This window comes from Vicia villosa, unplaced genomic scaffold (genome assembly GCF_029867415.1).
Source record: "Vicia villosa cultivar HV-30 ecotype Madison, WI unplaced genomic scaffold, Vvil1.0 ctg.003129F_1_1, whole genome shotgun sequence".
Taxonomy (NCBI): domain Eukaryota; kingdom Viridiplantae; phylum Streptophyta; class Magnoliopsida; order Fabales; family Fabaceae; genus Vicia; species Vicia villosa.
This window is the reverse complement of record NW_026706119.1, coordinates 249015-258801: the sequence shown is the minus strand read 5'-3', so window position 1 is coordinate 258801 and position 9787 is coordinate 249015. Positions and strand designations below refer to the sequence as shown.

At 39.0% G+C, this 9787-nt stretch overlaps 1 protein-coding gene across 1 annotated transcript; it reads left to right on the top strand.

The window, feature by feature from the left end:
- The first annotated feature begins 6683 nt into the window (after positions 1-6683).
- Positions 6684-7358, top strand: LOC131640440 (uncharacterized). The gene has a single exon (XM_058910833.1). The coding sequence runs from the start codon at positions 6684-6686 to the stop codon at positions 7356-7358; it is 675 nt and encodes a 224-aa protein (XP_058766816.1).
- The last annotated feature ends 2429 nt before the right edge of the window (positions 7359-9787 follow it).

Here is a 9787-nt window from a genome sequence, read left to right as displayed (position 1 = left end):
ATCTAAGGTTTCTCCTAAGGGATTTAACATAAAGAATCTCTAAAGGATCAACTTAAAGTCATGTCAGAGGGACTCAACTTAATGTTTCTTCCATGGAACTCAAACTTAAATCAAGCTCGAGGGATTCAACTTAATCTTTTGCATGAGGGATTAAACTTAAAAGTCTCGTCGAGGGACTCAATTTAAAGTCTCGCATGTGACAGCCAACTTAAAGTATTTCCGTAAAAACTCAAACTAAATTGTTTCCTAAGGGACTCAACTTAATGTTTATTCTGATGGACATAACTTAAAGTGATTCCTAAGAGACTTAACATAAATTCTTTCCCGAGGGACTAAGCTTAAACCCTTTTCTAGAGGGACCCAACTTAAGGTCTTACTTGAGGAACTTAACTTAAATACTCTCTTGAGAGACTCAACTTAAATACTCTTCTAAGGGACTCAACTAAAAGTATTGCTTAAGGTACTCAACTTAAAGTCTCTTCCCAGGGGTTAAATTTAAAGTATTTTCTCAGGGACTTATTTTAATGTCTCTCCTAAGGGACTGAACTTAAAGGCTCGACTGAGGGGCTAAACTTAAAGTAACTCCCAAGGGAATCAACTTATTATCTTGCTCAAGGGACTCAGCTTTAAGTCTCACTTGGGTTACTAAAATGAAAGTCTCGCTTAAAGGACTCAACTTAATATATCACCCGAGGGACCCAACTTAAGTTCTTGTTTAAAGGACTCATTTTAAAGACTCTCCCAAGGGACTCAACTTAAATTCTCGCTTGAGAGATCCAAGTTAAAGTCTTGCCTGAGGAGATAAACTTCAAGTATCGCCTGACAGACTTAAATTAAAGTCTAACCCGAGGGATTAAACTTAAATTTTCCCTCGTGGGAATAAACTTAAAGTCTCACTTAAGGGAGTCAACTTAAAATCTCACCCAAGGGAATCAATTAAGACCTAGCCTAAGAGACTCAATTTAAAGTTTCTCATATGGGACCCATCTTAAAGTTTCTCCATAGGGAATAAACTTATAATTTCGCTTGAGTAACTTAACTTAAAGTCTCGTCCGAGTGATTCAATTTAAAGTCTTGCCCAAAAATAAATTATCTTTTGGATGGATTAAGCCACTTTGTCCTTTTGCAAAGACCTCATGCTTAAGGAAAGTGAACTATTATTATTTTATGGGCCTTAACAAGGGATACCCATTTGAAGTAGGGCCATCCAAACCAACCTTCTAGATCCACTCATTCTTGTAACGTGGGAATGATGTGTTTTAATAATAATTTAATCAAATTTAGTCAAGGGATCATAATCATCTCTCCATAAGGCAATTGACTATATCCTGGTGTTGCACCCCAAAATTTGCCCATTTATTTATTCTCCAATTGGCCGTCACATCACATTCATGTGCATACCTCATATAGGCTATTCATTCATTACATTCATCCATATCATGGTTACTATTCAGATTTGATAAGAAAAGAGCTTCTGCAGAAGAAATTCCTGATAAAAAATAAAAGAAGATTTGAAGTCTGATTATATGGCATCAACCCCATTGAAGTCCTCTTGAAATTAGGGTTTCACAATCTTCAACTCAAGGCATTGATTGGAGAATGTAAGCTTGAAGTTCATCTGGTCTTCTCGAATCAAGGTTTTGACCAAAGTCAACGCAGTTGACTTTTTGGTCAACATTTAATCAGGAGATGATTTTTTTATGAAAATATGGTTACCTTGAAGGAATATTCAGTGGGTTGTGTTGATTGAAAATTGATTGAGAATTAGATCGAAAACTGATTAATCGGGAAATTCAACTAGAATCGAAAAATCAGGAAAAAGTTGACTTTTTGGTCAAAGTCAAAGTCAACTGCTCAATTTTGAGTGTTGGTGGAAAATCGGTCAAAGAAAGTCAAAGAAATAAATAAAATCAAGAAAATGTCAAAGTTACCAAAAATGCAAGTTAGTTGAAAATGGAAATTGCCATAAATAGAAAGTTTCACACTTAAAATTTTTTTTGGAAGATTGAGAATTGGTTGGGTAGCTGACTTCATGGTTGACTTACACGTATTTCAATGCTGCATTTCAAAAAAGTCAGAACATAAAAAATATCCTATTCATGGCCCTCTACAATTTTGTAGTTGGGAAGATTTTCATTAGAAGTCTAGATCATGAGATAATAAAGTGTGAAGATTGAAGAAATTCATTTGTGCATGTCATGGGGCTGGGCAGGATCTCAAAGTCATGTGCAACATTTTCACAAGCACGTGGCGTGCCATTTTTGAAGTTGATTATAAGGAGAAAAAAGTATCCATTTGACTCAATCTCAGTATCAAAATTTTCTCCTTCATGCCCTCTACACACTGTGCCAAGAGTCACTCATTTTGAATGTGTGGTTTGGAAAATATGATGCCTTAAAGTCATGACCTTGCCGAAGTATGTATGGCCAAGATGCGGGCCAGAATGTAGGCCATGCGTGAAGCAATTGATCGAACAGGTAGCGTGCCATTTTCAAGGCCAATTATAAGGAAGCATGAGGATCTACTTGATTCAAATCCAATGTCAATCTCTTCTACTCCTTTCCTTCTTTCATATGGTACTAGTTTTATGACCATCCATCAAACATAGAGTGGGGTATGAAGCCAACAAAGTGAGTGTCCCAAGTGGTTAGTTTGCACAAGAAGGCGAGTCAGCATTTGCATACATAAAGATATAGAAGACCATGCTACAATTGTCAAAACTTATACACTAAGTGTTAAGAAATACTACTCTACAATGAGTCACACCAAAACTCCCATACACCACCATGCTATATAAACAAAACCCTTCACAAAATCTCGGAGAGGCATTCATTTTTCACAGTTTCAAAAACCTTCATTTTTTCCACTCTCTTCTCTCGACTCACTCTCTCACTCCCACGTAACAAACTCTATAACAAACTTCAAAACCTCCATCAACGTGCAACCTTCAACCACCATCCTCACCACCTTCATCTTCCTCCTTCATCAATCACCACTACCACCTACTTGCGATCACCATTTTCACGTTATCCTCAAGCAAAGATTCATCATCCTCACTGACTTCTTGCAAGATTCAAAGGTTCAAGTTTCCACCTGAGTTTATTTCTCAGGAGTAAGAGCAAGTGCAAACTCGCCATAGTCTCGTCCAAGATCCAAGTGCAAAAGGAAGTAGAAGTTTTCCGAAGGCCTTCGTCTGAGATCCGCATCAAGTAAGCTCTCTGCTCCTTACACTTAGAAGCATGTATAGGCCTGGAACCCGTCATCAGGGATTGGGTTAGGACAATTAGAACCACCATGTTTTCAAGTATGTGTTGCATTCTATGTGAATTTTTGGATCTTGAAGTTTGATTTCGATTTCTGTGATATGATGCTTATTTGAATGTCTGAGTTACGTATTCGAGTGATATACCTCATAAATATTGTTTAGGTTTCTTGGATCTGTGTTTTCATGGAGGTAATAGATGTTAGGGTTTCTGAGTGTGCTTCGGTTAAGAACTTAGAGGAAGAGTTAGGAAAATCAGAGGCCATATTCGTGATCAGCTCGAAATTCTGAGTCGGAAGGTGGCCTCTTTTATTATTTTTGCGCGTATGGACATTTTCCGGCGGGGAGAGGTGCCGGAGAAGATGACCGGAGGAGACTAGCTCCGGCGACTGTTTGTTGTTCATGATAGGTATACGCGGCTTCATGTTATTGGCATGCATCCAACGTAGCGTTTTTCTTTTTCTTAATCTGGCTGATAGTTTGAATAAAAGTCTTGCTATGTGTTGCTCTCTAATTGGCTGGTGTTCATTTTTTTGTCACGTAGTGACTTAACTCTTTGCTGACCCATTGATATCATGTCTATGTGTTCTATTATATGTCACATGCTGATTTAATATGCTGTATGTAATAAAGTAACATCACGTACTGTTAAGCAAATGGAATATTAATAAGTATACGTACTACAGTGTATGATCACATTGGAATTAAATAAATAGAACCATGCTGATTGTATACAAAAATGGATTAATGATAGTAATGTGCATGCTGACGAGAATAAAATAGAAATAGTTACAATGCTGAGTGTGTATAAATGGAAACATAATAATTGCAAGCTGTTTGTAGAAAAGAAAAATGAAATAAAATCTTTTTGAATGTTTAAAAGAGAATAATAAAAATAGAATAGGTGATAGGTAGTAACGAGCTGGGCCTTGTGATCCACAGGTCTAGCGTTTTTTTTCTATTTCCACCCTTAGTTTCTGGCCCAAATGCTATTAGCAAGAAAACTCAGTTTAAATTTTTTTACTTTGGCACCCCTGGCTCTTAGGCAGAATTACATTTTATTTGAAACTTATTTCTCTTTTAACTTTTAATTCATAAACCTGTTTTGATTCAAATAAAAAAATACTAAAAATATGTTTTAGATACTTTAGGGTGTTGAGATGATTGTGATATTTTTTGTAGAATTTTAGATACTTTCGGTTTGGATACCTTGTGCGATTGAATTCGATTGAGCGACTTGTAAACTGAATTTTGTCAATCTTTTTTTGTGTGTGATCAGTAGAGATGCATATATTGTTACATATTGAAAACCAAGTGCTGATTTTACTTTTTGATAGGGTTTTGAAATAGTTTCTTTAGTACCCGATGTTTTTACGTTCTTAGACGTTGCTTATTTGTTTTCACTCATAAGTGAGTTTATTTTGGGTGATATTTTTGGATTCTTTTGTATGCGTAATATAGAGTATTCAAGGAACACATAGGACCTGACTTTTAATTTTTTTAATCATCTCCGCTATCCTCTTTTGCAATTTCCTTTTAAATGTAATAAAAAGTTGTTTTTGGTTGTAACCTTGTTTCTCACACTTTTACTTTGCCTTGTTAGGTATTGATTTCTTTGATACTTGTTAGTATTAAAAGTGGGATGATGATCCCTTTGCTTATGCTTCTTGATAAGTGTTTTGTTAAATGCTTTTCTTGTGTTTTCTTCTCATCTTGCTGGAGTTGTAACTCCATTCTTTTGCCATGTTCCCTTAGACTCTTCCTTCTTTGTTAAGAGGAATTGAGATAGGTTAGGATAGTTATCCTCAACCTTAGGGCCATTCTTATTTGTTAGCATTAGGTTAGAAATGTATGTTCCCCTTTTGCATAACAAACAAAAATCAATAAAAACACAATAAAACATTAATAAATAGTGAAAAATAATAAAAAGGAATGGAAACTCTCGTCCCTCTTGGTTAAGGGGATCACTTGAGTGGAAATTCCTAAACTTAAAAAACACAAACCAAGAGTCGATTGAGTCTTCCTTGTTTAAGGTTCACTCGAGACGCTCGACATACTTTTCTTTTGCTTTTAAGAGCATGTTACTTCCACTCTAATCCCAGCGTGAGTCTCCAAAGGTCGAGCGGCGGAGTGTGATGTAACTGTTCACCAAAAATACCAACAAATCCTAAAAAACATAGAAAATCTTGAGCAGAACTACGGCGCTCTGATTCTTCTTAAGAGGATACGTAGGCATATAGGCAACTATAGCGAGCACAATAATTATTAAAAAACTTTAGGTTTAATCATGCATTGCATTAGCGATAGATACACCCTTTAGATAGAAACAAACATAGGTGGATACCATCGAGTACGATGGGCGTGAGGGGTGCTAGCACCTTCCCCTTGCGTAACCGACTCCCGTGCCCTGTTCTCTGGTCGAAAGACCTTGTTCTTGTTTCGAGTTAGGTTTCTGATATTTCTTTCCCGCGATGGGATGAATATATTAGTGGCGACTCTGATTCCATTTTTCGCGGTAGCGACAGCTGGCGACTCTGCTGGGGATGTGATAGACCTGTGCTGGTCCATTCCTAGCGAGTCGATCCTAGCCTTTGTTTGTTTCTTTGGTTGGGTGTTTATTTATTTGTTTAAATGTTTACCTTTTGTGTATATGTTTGCATATCATGTCTATTTCCTATTTGCATATCATGCATCTGGACTATATTATGGGTCCCCGTGGGGGCCACATATTTTCCTGATCTGTTTTGCAGGTGGGGGGTTTGTGTGAGGTAAAAGGCCCACTACCCAGGCCAGTGATACTTAGGATTAGTGTGGATGCCCATGTCAACTCCCGTAGCGTTTGGTACGATCGAGCTTGACATGGGGTACCACGACCAGGCGAGGTTCTTTCATGGAACATTGTGTCTGGCACGTTTGTGCCTCAAACACATTGTACCCCATGGGAATCATTAACCCTGGTGACCACTAGGAACCACCTGTCCGTGTCTAGAATTCATACCCGTGAGATTGGGGTGGTACAGGATACTAGCCTTCATCATACCCGGATTTCTATTTTGCAATCTGAAGCCGGAATTTTGAACCTGTTACATTCAGTATAATCCAAATGTCTAGATATGCGAGAGAATCAGTCTCTCAACACATTGCACACATATCACATCACATCACTATTATATCCACTTTGTTTCGTCGTGGGAGGATCCTAAAGTCTGTTTTGAAAAAAAAAAGAAGAAAAAAAAGAGAAAAAACAGAATATTACAAAAAAAAAGGAAAAAAAAGAGAAAATGGATATAAAGAAACAAAAGAGAAGACTTTATGATTCTCCCCTAAACGAAACACATTCCATCATATCATTTAACATGCATGTTTCATTTATTTTCAGGATCTTTTGGCTTTGTCTCCGATCAGCATACCGTTCTCAAAGATGAGGCCTGGCAGAAAGAAGACCTACTCCTACACTTTTCCGAATCCGAATCTTGATTCTCTCAAGGGATTGGCAAGTCAGATTACACTGGATGAGTTGACCAAGTTCAAACAAGATTATGGGAGGATTCTGTACTTCCTCAAGACACCGTTTACCAAGTATGAATGGGAAGGAGTTCACACTTTGCTCCAATTCTACAACCCTTCTCTCCGTTGTTTCACATTTCCTGACTATCATTTGGGTCCTACCTTGGAAGAATACTTTTTTTTTCTCGGCATCTCTATCAAAGAGCAGATACCATATCATAGTATGATGAAAGCTCCTACTTCTATTGAGATTGCAAAGGCTCTTTATTTGAGCAAATCAGTTGTGGAAGCAAACCTCAAGGAAAAGGGAAATTGTCATGGATTTCATTTGGAGTTCTTGGTTCAGAAAGCTTATTACGCTGTTGTGGCTAAGGAGTGGGACACATATAGAGATTTTCTGGCTTTGAGTATCTATGGCATAGCAATGTTTCCCAATGTGGTCAATTTTGTTGACATGAATGTGATCCATATCTTCATTCTGAAGAACCCAGTTCCTACGCTCCTGGGTGATGTTTATCACTCAATACATCACAGAAATGACCGAAAGGGGGGATTGGTTCAGTGTTATGCTCCATTATTGTATCGTTGATTTAGGTATCATCTTCCTGAGCGCGGCCCTTTCGTTGACAATAGACATACATCAAGATGGTCCGATAGAATCATGGTGCTGGTAGCCAAAGACATTGTCTGGTATAATAGGTCGTTGGATGACGTGGAGATTATTATGGGTTGCGGAAAATTTAACAATGTGCCTCTCATGGGTTTAAGAGGAGGAATCAATTACAATCCCATCTTGGCTAGAAGGACTTTTGGATATGCTTTTGTGAGTCCCCCTGAAGAGAAAGAAGTTGATGATGTCATGTTCTACCATTTGGTCACAAATTCTGGTAAGCTGGAAGAAATGGTACAAGCCTGGAAAACAGTTTGTCGGAAGGGTAAGAAGCACTTTGGCCAAAAGGATTGTGCTACTTATGAAGCCTACACTACATGGGTGAAATTTGTGGCCGAAGCTCAAGGGATGCCTTTTCCTCCTAAGGATCCCTTATACCCTCCATCTGAGGACCAACCCAACATTGTTTCCATGCCATGCTACAATCAAACGGTGAATCAAAATAGGGAATTAACTGAACAAATGGAAACAATGCATGTTAAGATGGACATTGCTCGCCAAGAGAAACTGTCCGCGAATACATAAATTAAAACAGAAAGAAAAAGAACTTGAGGAATTGTATGCTGGTGGGAGTACCTCTAAGAAAAAATCACGAATAGCTGACAATTCTAGAGAAAGGAAAATGAAGGAGCAATATGAGGCTCAATTGGCAAAATTGACTGAGCAACTTCAGATTCAAACCGAGAAGGCCCATTCTGAAAAGACACGTCGTCAGAAGGCAAGCAAAAGTCTATTTGAGGACCAAGGAAAATTGGAAGCATGCTATGCAAATGTTAGAGAATTGAAAAGCCAGGTGGAACGCAAAAATCAAGAGAACACTCAGGCTCAAGAAGAGGCGAGGTACTGGGAGTTGAGAAACCGTCAAATGGAAGTGATGCACACCAGAAAGGACCTGCTAATCCAAGAACTCATCCTGAAACCTAATCATGAGGATACCAAGATTTTGTTCGATGAGATGAAGGCTTGGAGCGAAAAGTATATTGGAGAGAGCGCACTTCGTCATGTTGACATGGAGGGTCCTCCTTAGAGATGATTTTATGTCGGACCACCACCAGACTTGTTGGTTGGGGTTCTCTTTGTTATGTTTGTATTTTGTTGGCTCATGTGAGCGGGATTATTTGTACTTGGTATTGCCAGAATTGGGTTTTGAAGTTAATGGATTTGTTTCTCATTCCTCGTTATTGGTTTCGTGATCTCATTATTATCTTGTGTTGTTTGATTTGAGACAAAGCTAAAGAATCCTAAAAATAATAAAAACATGACATTCATATGCACACCATGCACGCATGCATTTCATACATTCATGTATAACAGGTACATCATATGGTATTCTTGTTTGAATGATCAGGTTTTCTCTTTCAGCAATTGCACCTCCACCTACGCATCGCTATTATACAAGGGCTAATCAATCACTGCAAATGGATCAGTTAAGGGATGATCTTATCCAGATGAGAACTCAGGTTACTGCTCAGATGGCTTAGTTCATGGAAGTCATGCAAGGCATGGCTGATCGCCAAGAAGAGCTCAGAATCCGGATGGACACAGTTGCTCAGGTTGTTGCGGACCCCCCGCAAAGAAATTCTGCTGATATCCGTGTCAATGGTGAACCTGTGAACGGAGGACCTGGTGTAGTCCCTCCTGCTGCTAATCAAGGTAATCCTCGTGGGCCTCCCCAGCCTACTCCAGAAGGACAAACTACACAACAAATCAGAAGGGTTGCTGCTATCCCCGTGTTGGAAGAGGACCGACACGAGGATTTGTTTCCTGAAAGTGAATGGGGACTTCCAGATGATGCTGGAAGGATGTTTAGAGGTCTGGAGGAAAGGATGAGGGCAATGGAAGGCCAAGGACTTGGTATGGACATCAGTGATTTGGGATTAGTTCCTGATGTCCGTGTGCCACCGAAGTTCAAGATACCTGATTTTGAGAAATACAAGGGGAATACTTGTCCTAAGACACATGTTCGAGCTTACTGTCGCAAAATGCATGTATACTCTAAGGACGAAGGATTGTTGATGCACTTCTTCCAAGATAGCCTTACTGGGGCATCCTTGGAGTGGTATATGTGGTTGGAGAGAGCTCACATCCGAAGTTGGAGAGATCTGGTTGAGGCCTTCGTGAAGCAATATCAGTATAATGTTGACATGGCCCCAAATCGCACTCAGTTACAGAACCTAGCCCAGAAGTCTAATGAGTCCTTCAAGGAATATGCGTAGAAATGGCGCGAGTTGGCGGCTAGAGTCCAACCACCTATGCTGGAAAGAGAGATGATGGATATGTTCACCAATACTCTGGAGGGCCAATATTACTCCGCCTGCTCTGCGTCCTCGAGCTTTGCCGAGTTAGTC

Bases quoted from the DNA above. Each gene is read 5' to 3' on its own strand.
- LOC131640440 (XM_058910833.1), top strand. From the start codon at position 6,684: ATGAGGCCTGGCAGAAAGAAGACCTACTCCTACACTTTTCCGAATCCG.